The 18,754-nt window shown below is 42.0% G+C and overlaps 1 protein-coding gene across 1 annotated transcript in view; it reads left to right on the top strand.

Moving 5' to 3' along the window:
* Positions 1–967: 967 nt before the first annotated feature.
* The window catches only part of LAMA4 (laminin subunit alpha 4), a gene marked incomplete at its 5' end in the record, with an annotated part of 102,145 nt that continues 84,358 nt past the window's right edge, over positions 968–18,754 (top strand). The window contains one exon of the mRNA XM_084261325.1: positions 968–1,168. Coding sequence (XP_084117451.1) covers positions 968–1,168 — 201 coding nt within the window. The remainder of the gene's footprint in view (positions 1,169–18,754) is intronic.

The following is an 18,754-nucleotide window of genomic DNA, read 5'->3' on the forward strand; positions in this document are numbered from 1 at the left end:
GGCCTTACAAAGCATCACTTGAAAAAGGAATACAAGATGCTCTTTGTAAATAAAAGTTCATGAGTCTGAGGAATGAAGTCATTTTCCAAAATCGCAGTGAACGATATTCTTTTTCACAAGCCGATGAGAAGCTGAGAGGTGGGCTTGAGGGAAAGGATCTAAATGAAGCATGTTAGAGAAACCACTTAGCCCTATTAGCCCATGGCACAGCCGGACTGTTTCCCTCCTCCTTCTCCTCCTCCTTCTTCCGCCCACAGCTTCCCCTCCCCCATGCCAAAAGAAAAGGTTCATCTAGCAGGTTTTTTTAATGTATTTGGCACCTTTCTGCCTTCCACTGAATAAACTGGAGATGTTAAAAACAAAAAGACAGTCACGAGAGTCAGTGCTTCATGTGGAGCAGTCGGATGGACTTGTGGGGGGTGTGGCATGGGGGGGGTGGGGGAGGAAAGGGTGACCTCACTTTCTGAACAGCAAAGTTTGAGTGGGAGGGTCTCAACACGAAAGGTAAAAAAGGGAATGATGTGAACATGTGAAGGAAGCCAGAGCACCGAGCAGAGCGTCAGTCTGTATCCTGACACGGGGAGATAAGGTGGCTGGGGAGCCAGCGGTGCTTTCCTGGAATACAATCTCTGTTTGACACTCTCTGCTTAAGCACTGCCCATCTGTATGTTATTGAGCTGGAGCCTCTGGGGAAAAAGAGGAGCCACAGGCACAGAGAGTGAACGAAGGAGGCAGCAAAAGCGCTTTTCTTCCCCTCTTTTCCTTTTTTTTTCCTTTATTTTTTTTCTTTTTTTCCTTTTAAATGAGGATCTGGTTAGACTGCCTTGAAGTGCCACATCTGGAAACAGAACGCTGAAAGAAAGTTAAAATAACTGAGGCACCACTAAGCCAAGGGGGGCTGATTGCAGAAGAGGGTAAACAATTACTGAGACGATAGAAGAACCACTGCTGGATGTAAGGGGAGGAAATGGCTTTGATCTCCGCCTGGCCCCTCGTTTCTCCTATATTATTCCTTTTGAGATGCTTCTCCTCCAGCACAGCCTCAAGTGAGGGAGGCGTTTTTCAGTTTGACATTGAAGGTAGCTCAGCGGTCAGCGTGCAAGAAGCCACTGTTATCAGAGGGCAGCAGCAGGCAGTAGCTACTGGAAGTTGGGTGCCTTTTGCTGAGGTACAGTAACTCCCTTCTCTCTCTAGTGTCTGCACTTTTCCGCTTTCATCTGTCTGTGTTGAAACTCCCATCTGGTTAATGTTAGCTTAATCATTCGGTCCTTAAAGCGATACTGGAGGGTGTTTTTGCTGGGGGGGGGTCTGAGACTTTGCATTTCGGGACTGGAGAGATACAGTTCAGACTTCAAAATGTACACATGCCCTGCCTGCTGTGAGCAGACAGCTGCTGTACTTTGCAGTGAAGCTGGCTTAGCACGTCTCTGACTTTCCTGCCAACATAACTAAACAGGCCTGTCCAAACAGAGCTGTTTTACAAGGGTTAATTGTCACAACACTTTTCTGCTTGCCTCGTTGTAGTTCCTGGAATTGTAATTCATTAAACTTCCAGAAAGAGTCTGTCTTTTGGTGGCAAACACCCTACTGTAGAAGTTTATGCTTTTGTTTCTGAATGCCATAATGTGAAGTTCCTTCTCGCAATGAGACCAGGGATAATAAATCAAATGCATGTAGGAAACTGGCTGCAGAGAAAACACCTGCAGAGATTTTAAGACTTCCAAAAAGTGTGACAAATGAAACTAGAGAAATCTGAGAAGCAATTTGATGGTGGAATATTTTCTTGCAACCCCTGTGTGTTAGGATTGGTTGATACTCCTTGTTCTAGCAATGCTGCATTGGGAATGGGCTACTCAAAAATACAGCTTGAGAAAACAATTTACTATTCCAGCATATACTTGGTGGGGGAGGAGGGGGAAGAAATATCTCATGCGTGGGAGACGCAAAGCAGGAGGCAAATTGAGTTACATAAGGTCATGGGAAGGGAAAGAGTAGTTCTTCTAGCATAACATCCAAAAATGAGGTGAGAGTAACATAGCCGTGTCATTATGACAATATCAAGATTGTGGTCTCTGATATCACAAGGCTAGTTTTCCTCCTACGTTCCAACTACCAGAACTAACAGCCACAGAAAAGTAGTGCACAAGCCCTTCAGACAGCTGGGGTTACCGTGGGGCAGGGCAGCACTCATCCCCCCAATGCACCGGCTCCAAGCAGCTGGAGAGCCTTGGGAACTGCCTGCCCACCCTGCCAGGGGCTCAGCCGAAACATGACCTGTGTGAGAAAACTGGAGGCTAAACCCTGCTCTGATCAGCATACAGGCTCTTGGGAGCCATCCTGGGCTTGAACAGGCTCCGTGACGTGGGATGCACAGTTCTTCTCCCCTGGCCTGGGATCAGCCCTGGGAAGCTACATTGCCACCTGTTGCTTACAACATGGAAAATCCCTCAATGAAATGCCTGATTTAAAAGCCAGATGTGTTTTGTAGCTGCTTTTCACAGGATAATGGGCATGGGTGATTATTAGCCTTTCTCGATATGACTGTGTAATATGGTTTTCCCAAAGACACAGGTCACATTCATTCACTTAAATATATTGGACTTTACCCCGGGGAAGTTCCATGAGATGTATTGGATGTTGCAGGGGAAAGCCCCCTTCACCCATTTCAATCCTCCCTGGTTTTATTCGTACAGTTTGATCTAACAAACTCACTAACTGGTGTTTGCTCTGGCAGTTTACTTCAGCCCCTGCCATGGAAGCATTTAGATTCTGGATCCCATGTTACAAGTGAATGATGCTGCTTGCTATTGTCACGCCAAGTCACTTGGCTGCAGGATGCCATGAAGAAGGAACCAGGATTTCAGGCTCCTTTGCTAGCTGCAAGTTCACTATTGCATTTCAAAGCCCATCTCCATGGCAGTGTCCAGGGAAGCCCAGTAGGATGCTCTTTTGGGATAGGGCTGATGGCTCTGTAACAGTGATGAACCCACTTACCTGTTGATCCATGTAAGTAGCTGGTTACAGGAGACGGGGAAACGGCTCTAAGCCCACTGATGTAGGGGCCAGAGAGTGGTCATCTGGTAGTCTCTGAGCCAAGACAGGAACATTTCTTTTGGTCTTCCCCCTCCCACAGCCCACCTCCCCTCCCTCGGGCCCAAGAACAGGGTTTATCCCAGCAGGTTTGAATTAGCCTCTTTCAAAGCCCAAGTTCTTAACCCACAGCTCACAGTGAGCCACAGAGTAAACTCCCTTCCACAGAGTGGTTAGACTCAGCTCCCTCATCTAAATATTGACTCAGGCCTGTAGCTCTCCCGAGCAGACAGAGGCTGTTAGTCATGTTGAATAGTGCCAGATTATACAAAGTGAGCAGATTTACAAGGCAAAGATACAGACCCATGGGCGTTGCTTCATGATGGACTGGGGTGCCAGTCAACCATGATGTGAAACACGCCACTATACAGCTGCAGCACAGATCAGGGCAGATGGAAATCGTGACATTTCAGCCTGTGGGGCAGGTGCTGATCAGCATTTGCCCCACACATGACCCTGCTCTACACAACATCTTCAGAAATTTGCAAGGTCTGAAACAGCCCTAATGGAAGTTTCCAAGCTATGACTGGTGGGATACTCTTAAATCTTGGTAAGGATTTGATAACTATGAACCTAGAGAAGAACAGGAGACCTCAATAATGTAAATACATATTAGTGAATATTTCTCAGTTTTCCACTCGTCTTCCTTTCCCATGTTTGGCAACCCTAAACTCTGAGGAACTAGGGGAAGTGGTTTAAAAATTCAGAATTAATGCTAAATCAGGACTTTTCTGTGCCTTGGATTTGCACAAAAGCCTCTTGGTGGTAGAGACAAGAAGACTAAATACATTTTCAATGCTATGCTAATATACTGTACACACTCCCAAAGAAGACCAGGAGTCTGAGTTGGACCTCAGCAATACCTAATAGCTTGGTGTCCTAGTTGTTAATCAGTATGTAATCCAGTATACCTAAGTTAGGCAAATAAATCATGCCTAAAAATTTTTCAGTCCAAATGAGGCTCTATCTTCAAGTATAAACCCAAATTCCCCATATGGTAATTCCTATCTGTCTTCCCTCAAGGGCCTCAAAGGAGCCTCTTCCTCTGTAAGGACTACATTGGAAACTCACTTCAGGACAGCTTTATTAATCAGCAAAAGGCTGGGGCATAAAATGTAGATGTTTAAATTAGCTGGGCTAGATTCCACTCAATGAAATGTCATGTTATCTGCATAAAGACCACTGGGAGTATCCCTCATGGAATAATGTAGTTAGCTCTCTGCCTCTGTTTCAAAAAGAATGTTTATAAATTTATGATAATTATTCAGAAAAGTATCATGAGGAGTACTACAGTATCAGAAACTGGAAGATATCTGAGAGACTTCAAAATCCAATCTGCTTAGAGAAGTTAAGGAAAAAATTTGAACTTACCATGTAAGAACATATACAGGCAAAAGAAGTAATAGACTTCCTAGTCTGACAAAAGAAGGTCTCATCATATGCAACAACTGGAAACTGATGGTGACTCCATTCAGATTACAAGTTAGTTATAAATTTTCATTTCAAAGGTAATTAAGTACCTGAGACAATCCAGTTTTGTTGGATTCTGTATCAAGAGGTAGATAAATACGAAAAGCACTCTCAAGTGCTCAGTAGCTTGTGTGCTCTGTAGGATTAAGTTCCTTGTCTCACAAAGACAATAAGGGGGTATGGGAGAGATGTTACAGTGTCAAATTATGGTGTGTATGGGGAAACAGTGAGAAAGAGAGTGAGGACAAAGCGCAGGATGCGACTCATCAGTATAACCCATCCACGCTGGAGGCATTAAGTCAGAGACTGATTTTTCCAAGTAAAGATAGAGTAAAATATTTCACAAGATTCATCAGAGGTGGAAGTGGATGATTTAAAACTGACAGACATATCAAATGAAAGCAAACAAGTGAGTGGCAAACATCAAAAATCTTTAGTTTGGTTCCACTCATTAGCTTGGGCACGGCGGAAGGAAAGAGGGTGGTGAGACGCTTCCAGTTTTGGTGGGGCACAGAGTTAAAAGTGTAAACCAGCAGTAACTTCTGAGAACAGTTATACCCACTGTCAAACACATGCCTTTAAAATACAAGGCAAATCATACATTACCATCTTGGTTTGAAGCCTGCTGCTGTCAACATTTGTGAGTGTAAATTCCATTGACATGATGGTTTTAATTACATAGGTATAGATTTTGTTCCCCAGTAGGAAGAAAGTTCCTTACAGAGTCTTAAAATGAGAATAGACAAAGGTACAAATACTAGAAAGCATGGCATGATGCCCTGTAATTCATGTTGAGGGGTCACTCACTTTAATGCAAAATTAATGTAAGGTGGCATCCAAAAAAGACTCATGTCATTGTGATGTAAATGACTACATGAGGTCAAGAAAATAGCACAGACCCCAGTGCTGGAATTGAGTGTGGGAAGGATTAGTGGAAGAGTGTGGAAGACAGGCATTCTGTGGTAACACTTGCTGAGCAAGAAAGGATAATTTTAAATGTCCTCTGTGGAAAGAAATGAAACAAATAGTGGGAAAGAAAGCAAATCGAAGCAGGAAAAAGACAAAGGAGAGGAAAAAATATTAGAGCAAGAATGAGATAATCAAGAGCCTTAAGAGCAAAGAAAAAAATTAAATAGTTGGGGCAGGGCAGGAAGCCAATTCCCAGAGCAAAGGAAGGCATGATATTGTTGGACGGATGGAAGAGGAAAACCATTTCCAGCATCAGAGTTTTTAGCTCAGGGAAAAAACAGAGGGGCAAAAGAACTCCTTTAAAGGAAACAATTATCATAATCGAGACAAAATCACTCATTTTCTGTAAGATAAATTAAGAGGCAGAAGTTACCTTTAGAGCTTACATGTTCAAATGTTGTGTTTGACAATCATTTTCCCCACCTGACTCCTACCAGCAACCACTGATCTAAATTTTCAAAAGCAAGAAACTGTATTTGAGGTGCTTTCTTTCTGGCTTTCTAAAGCAATAAGCAATTATTAGCATGGGATCTGTGAAAAGCTCACCTCTCTGAAATATCTCATATTAAATATATAGAATGAGAGCCCTCAGAAGTCCCAGCCACTTGTTAACAAAGATTCCCTCTTACTAAAGTGCCTTCACCCCTTCCCCCACAAAAGTTGGAACAAAGTCTTGTAGACTGTTTGGAGAAACCACAATTTGATTCTTAGTTGTGGCATTAATCCGTTCAAAACAAACTACCACTAAAAGAAGCAGCAGAAGACCTAGTCCTGAGGTGTGAGCCAAAAAGGGTTTTAGCCTGACAGAAACCTTTATATTCTTTTAAGCTAATGGGAACCACTTCTACCTTTAAAAAAGCAGATCTTTAAATTAATTCACTTCAGACCTTTGAGGTTATGTTAGGTTAACTCCCATAATGGGCAATTTGGATTTCTAGCTGCTGTTTTTTTTCTGGTACAACAAGGTTATGTTCTGAGAAACATCTATTAGTGGGGAGGAAGTTTTACTGCAGATGTTTGTGATTCCAGCTTAAGTTTCTCATCAAAGCTCTAATGAAAATCAGATGCTTGGACTAGAGCTGCCAGACCCCAAACCCTTTAAATCATAGGAAGCTGAAGCAAATGTAAGCACAGGACAGAGCAGATGGATAGTGGGGAATGTTCTCATGTTCTTCATTTCAAGAAGGTGCATAAAGCACCCATGAGAACAAAGGAATTTAAACTCCACTGCAGTAAGTTCCCACAAAGTTTTGGGCAAGTACCAGCAAAGTGTCCAAAAGCTTATTCAGGACTGTGAAAACCAATAAAAGGCATTTCATACCCACTCTTATTCATGACATGGGAAGCAAGGAAGGAATTAAAAGTCCAGTTTTTCCAGGGGGCATGAGAGGCAATAGAAGAATCGGTTTCTAAAGGAGAACTTGTCCCAATTTAAACTGATCACAATTAGAGCTCAGAGTGCTCAAGAGCTGTGTAACACAGGTCTAGTTCCCAAGTAATACATAACCAGCCACTGATAATTTACAATTTGCTTCCAGACTTAGATTTCAAATGCCAAAATATAGACACCCTTGGTTTTTATATTTTAATAGGTCCTCTTGAATGTTTGGATCTGATCCCAGTTCATTTTCAGACACCACCATGAGCTGGGGATGTTTGGGTTATGCATCCTAATGCAAGACTTAACAATTGCTGAATAGTACTTTATACAAAGCTGTTAGAACGCCACAGGTTTTGAAATCTAATTGTTTGTTGCTAAATGATCTCAAAGAGATTCTCCTAATTATCAGTCAGGATACATACAACGTGCATTTGGCAATGCAGAGATTGACTAAAAATGGAGTTGATATGATCTGGCTTTGTCATTCCTGTTTAGCTGTATTGTGCAGTTCTTTAGATGGTTATTTCCTTAAAATAAGTACTTCAGAAATACTAAACTCCTTTTTTCATCTTTTTTCTTTTAAGACAAACCAGCAAGAAACAGTGTTAAAACCCCAACATTCAAGAGTTACTAAGATACCTAATATGAGCCAAAGAGTAAAAGAGGGTTGTGAAAAATATTTTAGAAATTACCATTCCAAGTTTACAAGACTGTGAGAAGAACTAAAATGTTGTATTTTTAAGCCATGACATATGAAAGCCAGGGAGCACAGGAAGAACTGACACACTTGAACATCAATTTGAAACATAACTTAATAAGTACTGAATTAAAATTCTCTACCTGCATGAACAATTTCCAATATGATCTGTAAAAAAAAAAGCCATTTCAACTGAAACTATAAGGATCTGAATCACTCTTTGACTCTTCCCAACAAAAGTTAATAAAAATGAACTCATTCAACCTTTCACCATTAGTATCAAGAGGAAGAAAAAGCACACAGAACCAGCAACTGAGCCAGATCTGGGCTGGGTTGTACCCTGTTACTGCCCTACACCGCATGTGGTTACTGTTGTGTGAAAGGCCACCTGAGCAGCCGCCTCTTCTGCCAAGGCTAATGCAAGGCCAATATGTCCTAGGGTTTCCACTGTGGTTTTCCACCTCTGGAGCCTGGATGATAACCTGTGGAGAGCCACAGAAAGCCTGTGATTCATGACTCCCCAAGCCTGGCTGAAGGGACCCTTCCTTGAAAGCACTGTGTGGAGGCAACTATTTGTCCAGAAAAAAATCTGCTCCAGAAGCAAAAAAACAAAGCTGGCAGGGCTAAACATGGCACAGCCCTCCCTACCCCAGCTATTCTATTCCTACATACCAGGGTGCTCCAGAGAAGCTAACAGAGCCTGGCCCGCTGAAGCTTGGGAAGGTCTCGAGAGCTCCAGTACCTGGCACAGATCTTTTCAAGGTGGGGGGGGATATGGGCAGGTGTTGAAGGTCTAGACATGGTTTAAGGTCAGAGGCATTTTTTGGTTTTATTGCAGGTTTGTGGTTTCCTGTGGCTCCCTGCTTCCCATCAATGGGGAAGATTGTTTACAGAGGCTGTGCGGTGTCACTAAAACACCTGCTAAGTACTTTTAAGTCATCTGGAAGCAGAGATTTGAGCAAGAGATTTTTGTGAGGCATAAGGAAAGAGATTGGATGGGTTTTTTTCTTTTGATGAATCTACTCTTCACCCTCTTTGAGCCAACAAGAAACTAATTTTTTCATTATCAGCCCATGTCTGTGATGAAACAAGCCATGGATGGAGTGACTGTGAGATATCAGGAAAGGTCATCCTTTCTCCTGAGCCCTGGGCTTTCCTCTTTCCTTTCAGGGCACAGTCTCTGCACACCTCCATGCTGGATGTAAGTCCAGCAGAATAAATTTACCCATAGCAAGCTTTCCCTTCTATTCCTCATATTTCCAAAATACTGGTGCTATCAAGGGGAAAACTCTGCTGGGAGGACAGAAACATGGCACCTTCCCATCAGCTATCCCCAGCAGCTACCTGTTTTGTCCACGGTTGGGCCACCCTTTGGATGGATTGATAGGTGAAAGCTTTTTCTCTTGATTTTTCAAGTTTTTCACAGTGTGAGTTGTGTTTTGTGCTAACAAGCTTTTAAATTAATGCCTTGAGTATTGGTCAAGCAGATCATTGTATGTCCCCACTGTGATTCCAACATTTCAAAGAGCTGCAAAATCAAAGCAGTAGATACTAGAATTCTGGGGGTTGGGGGAAATCAAACAAAGCTTTAGATTTACCCTCTCAGGTTAACAGTGTCCCTTTAAAACAGTCCTAACTGTTTTAAAGGCCACTTTTATTTTTGAACCTTTGAAAACTTTTGTCTCTATCTGGAAATCCCCCAGGAGCACTGTATTTTGTCAGTTGATTGTGTCTCACTTATCTGGGGGACTCAAGAGGAGAAAGCATGACTCAGAATCCACATCTCATGTAAGCGTTTTGTGGGAACTGGGTGGAGGGTGGTTAATGAGGAAACAGTACAAAATTATTTCTCTTTGAAGAAATTTGGCATTTTATTTGAAAGAGGAGAATAAAATAGCTACCTTTCCAACTGTAGATTTTCTGTTTCCAACAGTGATGATCTGTAAGAGTAAGGGTTTTTTTTACATAGTGGCTGTAGAAATAAGTACATTAGAGCAGAGGCTGGTATTAATCTCTAATCCTTTGCCAGCTTGCAGACAGCTAAAACATTTTAACCCTCCCCCTTTTTGAAGAAGAATGCCTTTTAAGCAGAGGCTTTGTCTTTCTCGCTGTATATGGAAAAAATGACTATGCACTTCTATGGAGAATGCCTAGCTGAGAAATGTTTATGTTGGATCGAACCCCATCTCTGCTGCTGAATGGCATTCTGTTTTCCACTTGGACTGGGGAAGTGGTAACCGTCTGGAAAAGTTTTTAACGCATGAATTTATTTTTTTTTTTCAATTAAAGACAATTGCTTCATCAAGGTAATAGATAATGGTGGTGTTGCTCCACATAAAGCCATCTGGCTTTCAGCTATTTCTTGGGGTTTTTGCGGGAATCACCATTACTCTGTCCCTACTGCAAGGGAAGCACGCACAAGCATACTCAAGGAACAGGAATGTGGAGTGATGGTGGGTTGGGAAAGGGGTTCCTTGTCATTCTCCTCTGTTGCCTGTGCTCTGCTTTGCTCATTGGTTTGGGTATTACCTGTGTGCAATTAGCCATATTCAGTCATGTGCTTGTTGTTGTCTTGGATAGAGGTCGTTTTCACAAGAAGCTGGGAGGGTTACAGAGGACAGCTGACCCAAATTAGCCAAAGGGGTATATTACATACCATATGACATCATGCTTAGTATATAAGGGGGAAGAAACCTGGCTTGCAAGGAGGAATTGCTGCTTGGGGGACAGGCGGATTCCAGGTGGTGAGCATATTGCATTGTGTATCACCTGATTTGTATATTCTTTTATTAGTATTGTTACTTTTCTTCTTTGCTGTTCTGGCAAACTGCCTGTATTCCAACACATGACTTTCATGTGTGTGTTCTGATTCTCCTCCCTGTCCCACCAAGGGGGTGACCAGTGAGGGAGTAGCCATGTGGTACTTAGTTGCCAGCTGGGGCTAAAGGACAAGCACTTCAAGCTATATTATGCAACAGGGACAAACAGAGGTAGCTTTTATAGTGTTAAGTTGCTGCTGAACACATAACAGTTGGAAAAACAGGCTAAATTCAGTCATCAAATATGTTCTTTAGCAACTGCACAATGGCCAGACATGATGTGAATGGCTCCAGACCTGGAGTTGCAGCCCTGTACTTTCAGGTGGGATGCAGACAAAAAGAGATAATACTAAAATCCACATACAGGGGATGACAGAAAGGAAACTAGTAACAGAAAATCATCACTCATTGAACAGTTCACTTATTGCAAAAGATTACCAATTCAAGACCAGTGTCCCTGGTTTATTTTTTTCTTTTGAAGAGTCAAATGATTGAGCTTCACAAAAACTCACCACTGCAGCTTTAATCAGCATTTCATATCTTCTACTTAGAAAATCTCACTATTATATTAATTAATAATCCCAGGTGTATGGCAGATGCACCCAGTGAAGCTTTGATTGTCATTGAACCTATCTCATCTTGGAATTTAATTTAAAAATATAAGAATATGCAACAATATTGGGGATTTTCTCTAAATTACTATTTCAGCAAGGAAGAATTTGGTTTTACATTTGAAAGCTAAATAATAAAACCAAAAGCTTGCTATTGTCTAATTCACACAGTTGCTTTGGATTTTAATCTCATTAAATGCAATTAGAACTGAGATACCTGTTAAGATTAGTGGATTAAAAAAATTATTACTAATACTGTGCTCAAAACGCTTTACAAACTTCTGGTTAATTTGTAATTTATAATATCAGTGGAGCACTGGAAGTACTAAATATTTCACAATGTCAGAAATTTAAGACAATAATGCAGGAATTTAATTACCACACCAGGGTGTTTATCATAAAACTATCACAAACACTGATTTGGAGACTAAGCTCAGAAATTTTTACCTAGATATTTTTACAGTTTTAGAAACAAATTTGAACTTGCAAAATGCTGATTTTCATGAGGCTCCTGCCCGTGAAATGATAAAGACTATAGAGTGGCTTTTTGCATGCAGACAGTACTCTACCAGCTGTAGTGTCCTATTAAATGGAGTGATTAACAGTCTAGCTATGATGTCACACACCGAATTAATTTCTCCAGCAATAATAGTTAGTATGTGACCTTTCTGTTTCAGAAGGATTTGATACAGTAGATGAGAAATAATGAAGGCTCATAGAGATAGAGCTTGGAGGCCTGAGGGGAAGCTGATGAGCAAGCTTGGGTTTACTTCTCTAGGTTTTTGAGGCTTCAAAGATCAAATAAACCTTACAGAAAACAATGAAGAAGTTGCAAAGCAGATGTATGCTTTTTTCTGCATGTTGTAGAGTACCTCATGGTAAAGTGTAGGACTTCGTCTTTTTTTATGATGACTTTGATGGTAGAGGATGTCTGGCCAACAGATCAGTTACTAACTCCTGAGATCCTCATTCTCCAGGGAAAGACAAAGATCCCTCTGAAATGTCACTTCATAGGGGTTTGTAAATTCAAGTACAAAGGCACTCTTGAATTTGCTATTACTTGAGGTCTGGGAATTTCAAATCCATTTATTTTTTTCAAATGATAAGTTATAGTGAAGTATGACAACTCTTAGGCCATAACCAGGGCACTTTATTTTTAAAATTAGTTATAGTATAATTCAGTAGTTGGAAGAACTCACAGCAACCTCTTCTATAGCCGATACCTGGTTTGGGAAGATATATGCAGCAAATAAAGAGAAATAAACAGGGCAGGTTAAAAGGGGAAGTTAGCAGCAGAACTAATGTTATTTTGTACCTTCAGAAGAGTTCCAACACTTCATTTGTTTTTTCAAGAAGAGGAAAATGGTTTAATCATTGTATCTAACAAAAACAAATGCCTTGAAAGACATTTTAACAAAAATAACTTCTATATCAAATAGATTCCATATTCATATTTCCTTCCTCTTATGTATTGAAGAAAAAGGTTTTCCTTAAGTATGTTAAAAGCTCTCTTACAAAGTTAGTTTCAACTTTTCATGTGAAATTTTAACACTGACATATAATTCTTTGACTAATCCTTTTCATATATCTAGTATGCTTTGGCAGTAAATCCTCACAGGTCACTTACAATAGATGCCCTCAAATACCAGAGTGTGGCCTATCCCTTAGGAAGGACAGAGGAAAAAAATTGGAAAGATGGCAGAATGCCAAACAGCTTTATGTAGATACATAGATGGCTTTTTAGCTGGAACCAAAAAAAGTTCTTTCAGCACTGGGTCAAAACAATTGGAAGTCTTGGGTCCAGCAGCAGCTTTATAGCCACTGTAAGGATCTGAAACAAGCAAAGTATGACCACCAGAAATGTCTGCCCATGTGGGGATATTCATTATTCCTGGTAGTTTGACTAGTTCTTTTAAAAGCCATGGTGTTGTTGACTTGTCACTGCTGTGGATTACGTTAGGGTACATCTGGAACACTATCATCTGGGGTTACATTGGCTACATCTGGATACAGTCGCAGGCAACCAGCTCTAGGTGGCCCTGCTTAAGCAAGGGAGTTCCGCCAGAGGTCCCTTTCAACCTCAACCATTCTGTGATTCTGTGTGACTGTGGTCATTAGTCTCTTTTACAGATAGAGAAACTGAGTGAAACAGTAATGTTTATCATCACATGAGATAAGCAGAGGAATGTGTTTTCTTTAGTTCCAATATCCTTATCAATAGAGCTAGGGACAGAGGAGCTCATGCACAGAAACAAGATGATGAGATTCTCATCTGTTCAGTGAGAAGGAATGTTCTTCTTTATATCAGTTTCAAACAACATAATGAAACTATTGCTGCAAAGCTGTTGGCAGATTAGAGGTGAAAGGTTTGTCATGAAATGGGTGAGTGACTAGAACCAGCTGCAGGGAAAGGCAAAGTGGAGGAGTTGGAGGACAAATGGAAAGCAGGACAGGGAGGACATGAGCATGAGTAGAGAACAACGCAGCAGCAGAAGGGCTGTGGGAGCCAACAGAGGGCAGGTGAAGATCCACAGCCCATAAGTGTAATGTTCAGATGCCCCATTAATAGAAACAGCCCAACAGAAGTGCAGAGGCCTCCCCCAAGAAGGGCCAATGAACAACCATCTCATCTGGTTGGCATTTACTGTAAGACTGTTTAAATGACATTCAAGCCTTGTTGCCAACAAGAGAGACATATAATATAGACAAGACTAAAAGGTAACCTATAAATAAAAAACTAGAGTGAATGCATGCTATAAATAAAAAGTGAGGAGCCATGGATTTAATCAATGTCTCACTATATATAAACGGACCTATTGGAACATGCTGCCTGCAGCAAACTCATCACTGCTACAAGGACACGCTGCGCTTTTGAGGAAAGTGTATCTGCACACATCTCTAGCCATATGATGAGTCTTTCTCTTCAGCAAATTCCAATACATCCAAATACTGGGGACACGAGAGCCAGAAGAAACTGATAAATGATTTGCAAGTCTATAGTTATGACTGTAAAAAGTAGCAGGAATATGAATAACAGGACAATGCCAGAGCTGTCATCAAATACTTGTATATAAAGAGCCCAAGGACATCTTCTATAAAATTTTTCTTTCTCCTGCTTCAAAAATCACAACAAAGCACAGCAGAGAAAATTTAGTTAGGCAAATTTTACCCCAAGTCACACAGTTCATGTAGGATCTATTAGATATGTTGTCCACATGGCCAACCATAGTTATGTCAAATGGAGTTGTAGAGATGGATCTTTTTGGCAGATTGAAGGAGTAACAAAAGTCTAAGTGTTTAAATACAGCCATCTGTTATCTCAACTATTTCAGCTGCTGAGAGACAGAGACCATCCTCCCAAGCTTGTCCCATAGTAGGTATTATGGGAAAAAATGCAGAGCTTTGCTCTGTGTTTCTTGATTACACATTGCTGGCAATCTTGTGAACAGCCTGGTGTTTGTGTGTGGAACAGATGAGGATAAAAGCTGTGAATAAGAGGAGCGGTGCCAAATAATATTCAAAGCAGCAAATAATATTGCAAGCACTGCTTCATGCAGTTATCAGTGATGGCCCTACCATTTTGGAAAACAGAAATCGAGAGTCTGGTCATACAGAGGCGTCTGGCCATTAATGCTTCTTTCCATGCTTTGTTATCCTGTAGTTACAAAGTGTAGCAAGACAGTATTTCATGGCCAGCTAAGCCAAATGGGAAAGGAAGATTGTGTGCTGATGCACACTTCTCATACCTTAGATGAGCTACTACTGTATGTGTAAAAAATGTAGGGTCCTGGAGGCTGACAAAATCACCATAGTTCTACCCTTTACCTGTCAAATTCATCCCAAGACTTACTTAACAGTGGTTCTCAGCTGTAGTCAATATTTGGTGTAAAAGTGTTTCCAGCAAAAGCTAGTAAGATAGGGCAAATGAGTTCCTCACCCACAAAAGTGGAAAAGTCTGGGTTTGAAGTATACCAGAGCATTACACACTGCCTGGATGGGCAGAGCATTGGCTGGAAAAGATGTGAGATGTGGATAAAAGCTTTTGTCAGTTCATCCCCTGTCAGAATTTGGCTCCATCTCCATGACTTACAGGCTACTCAAACCAGAGCATTAATTAATAAACACCCTATTAGGCTGGTAAACTCAATCTCCACTGGATCTAGTGCACCTACCTATGTATTCTGAAAAGAGAGAAATGAATGTGGGCTTTCCTGTCTCTGGACTCTACTCAGCAAATGCAGTTCACAGTTTTTCTAGTGAACATGCCAGTCCAGTTCTCTGGGAACAAGGCAGCAATGAGCATGACTGAATCAACAGCAGGATCCTGCAGGGCAAACGTAGATATATCCTTCCCCCACACACTGAACCCTCATCCATCCCCAGGTACACATGCGCTTTTGAGACCTCCTACATAGAATCATAGAATCACTTAGGTTGGAAGAGACCTTTAGGATCATCAGGTCCAACCACAGCCTAACTCTGATTAGTCCATCTCTAGACCATGTCCTCAAAGCACAGCGTCAACATGCCTTTTAAATACCTCCACCACTTCTCTGGGCAGCCTGTTCCAATACTTGACTGCCCTTTCAGTAAATAAATTCTTCTTGATATGTAAGCTAAATCTCCCCTGGTGCAATTTGAAAACATTTCCTCTTGTCTTATCTCTTGTTACCTGAGAGAAGAGACCAACCCCCACCACCAACCACACCCTCCTTGCAGGTAGTTATAGAGAGCGATAAAGTCTTCCCTAAGCCTCCTTTACTTAAGACTAAAAAGCCCCAGTTCCCTCAGCAACTCCTCACAGGACTTGTGCTCCAAACCCTTCACCAGTTTCATTCCCTTCTCTGGACACACTCCAGCATTTCAATGACATTCTTGTAGCGAGGGGCCCAAAACTGGACATAGTACTCAAGGTGCAGCATCACCAGAGCTGAGTATAATGGAACAATCACTTCCCTACTCCTGCTGGCCACACTATTCCTGATACAGGCCAGGATGCTGTTGGCCTTCTTGGCCACCTGGGCACACTGCTGGCTCATGTTCAGCCGGCTGTCCACTAACACCCCCAGGTCCTTTTCCTCCAGGGAGCTCCCCAGCCATGCTGCCCCAAGCCTCTAACACTGCGTGGGTTATTGTGACCAAAGTGCAGCAACCCCCATGCTGAACACCAAAAGGTTGGCCTCTGCCCATTGATGCAGCCTGTCTAGGTACCTCTGCAGAGCCTTCCTGCCTTCCAGCAGATCAACACTCCCACACAATTTGGTGTTGTCTGCAAAGTGAGAAAAGAGCCCACAGCTCCTAAGTGCGCTGCTCACCAGTAGCATGGACCAGCACAGTTGCCTTCTGTAGATCTGCTGGATTTTATGTTTTGGCAACAAAAGGAGTGGGGCTTCTCCTGCAGGTCACAATAGCCAGGAAGGTCAGGCCAATGGGGCACTGTGTTACTGAAGGTCTTTTTTCTTTGCATAAAGTTTCCCAGCAGATCGAAGAAGAACTAAATCTTTGTGCTTATGACCCAAGGAATTTGAAACGTCTGTTACTTTGCTGCTAGGGAGAAAGAAATGGTCAAATGTCCATCAGTCTGCAACTGGCAGTCTGGATTTTAAAAGTCTGTGTTTAAATGTTCTGGAAGTTAATTAAGTCCTGAGCTGAAAAGCAGAAGTAGAAGCAATGATGGTGTTCTCTGTACTTTCTTACTGAAGGAAACATCAGAAGTAGATTCATATATCTATCTGAGGTAAAGAATATTGCTTTGTAGCTAATGTTTTCCAGGCATGATAAGCCATACAGTTTGTGCCTAGCCAGAGTGATTTTAAGTGAGGATGTCCATGGAGCCAAACACATTGTTTATTTACATTCCAGTTTGGTGAAGCAGTCATTTCAGTGCAGTTAAAAGCCTACATTTTGAAGGGAATGAAAAGGTTTCCTTAGAACGGGGCTGTGCTCCTTTCTGCCCCAGAACTTCCCTGCATACTTATTCAGGGAATTTTACTCGAGTCACTAGCTCTGGAGATTGTCAAAGTCACTCACAGCATCAGAGCTCTTCTTCCCAGCAGTATCTACAGTGTTTAATTGCAACCTGGGCCAGAAATGAACATGGCAGCACTAATATGATGTCAGGGATCAATTTTACTCTTTGTAAAAGTGGTTAATCTGGTATCTCACAGGCCTGTGTGAGAACTACAGTCACTGCAGTATTTCAGATGACAACACAAAGTCTTAGTAAAAATTTCTTACAGATTTCTCTCTGTTCTCTGCTGTCCAAAGCCATCAAGATGAAGTAGGACTGAGCTACTAGCAGGGGAAAAAATTATTTCCAGATAGCAAATGTTTATTTTAGTGGCATTTTACAGCTTTTCCTAAGAATTACAGCTTTACTGAAGGTGCCAGTGTATGTGTACGCTTTGTGCCCCCCTAGGAAGAAAAAAATCTCAGATGGGCTGAAAAGATTTTGTTTGTAGATTTTTAATGCACAAGTATTCAGTAAGGAAGGTGGCATCAGTGCAGGGTAATATAATGCAGCTCCTTCAGAGAGCTAGCTGTAAATATCAGAGGAGACACTATCTGGACAAAGGGAAACATCCCATGAACACACTCTGAACTGACCAATATTGGCCTAAATTCAAATGTAGAAGCAGAATCACTTGGACCTGTCAGGCACCTTTAGATGCATCACTTTCTGCACTTGAAGATACTGACTGGTAGAACAGACTGGTAGAAGCCTTTGCACTTCTCCAAAGGTACAGGATGCCCTGAAGTTTCACCAGATCTGTGTCGTGGCAGCTGTACACAGCACAGCACACCTGAAGTGCAGTAAGTTTTGTCTCCCCAGACTCTGTATGCAGTACAGGTGTGCCTGCACATGAGCTAGCCCTCCAAGACCTCTTCACAGTCAGTAGAGAGCAACAGGCACAGCTGACCTACTGTAGACACATTTTAATACAGAAGGAACTAAACCATACAAAGGGTGTCTGTCTGGCTTCTTCCCCTCTGGATGTCTCCATGCTGATGACTCCCAGCTTGCTGTGATTTGGGTTTCCTACACACACAGTCCCACTGGCCAGCTGTGGAGGCTGCTGGCCAAGATGTCCCTGCACTAGCAGAGTCACAGCTGTGTAAGCTCAGCACTGCACCTGGGGCACAGAGGTCCTCTGGGGTTCAGCCTGGGACTCTCTTCATGGTTGACGTAGACATGTCAGGTGGGACCTGCTGAATGCTGAAAATGTGTGTTTTCTGTGAGCACTTGGCTGGGGATTGAGTATTTCTGAACACGAAGATCCTATTGCAGGTGAGAAAGACCAGGAATCACTTCATGAAAGATTCCTACCTATTCTGAGGAGACCAGAGAAACTGGAATAGCATCAAATGTACAGTAAAGGACTGCTTTCTCAGACTTGTTCCTCTAATGTGCTTATTTCTAATAAAAAATCAGATAAATGAAAGTACTGGAAGACATTCAAACAGGAAAACATCTTTATTTTTAGGAAGGGCAGTAGGCTATTTATCTCAAGCTGGCCTAAGCAAACAATCTTCAAAAAGGCCTCAGAACTGTGGCTGCCAATTCCAAATACTGCTCATAAAAAATAAACAAAAGCAAGCACGTTTGAGTTGGGTTTGGAAGAGTCCCCAAGGGGCAGAGGGCTGTTGTTTCCACGGCAATGCCATGCACTTCCAGCAGGCTGGTCTCCCTTTTAGATCCACAGACTTTAAAACGTGT

This window comes from Gallinula chloropus (assembly GCF_964237585.1).
Source record: "Gallinula chloropus genome assembly, chromosome: 3".
NCBI classification, from domain to species: Eukaryota; Metazoa; Chordata; class Aves; order Gruiformes; family Rallidae; genus Gallinula; species Gallinula chloropus.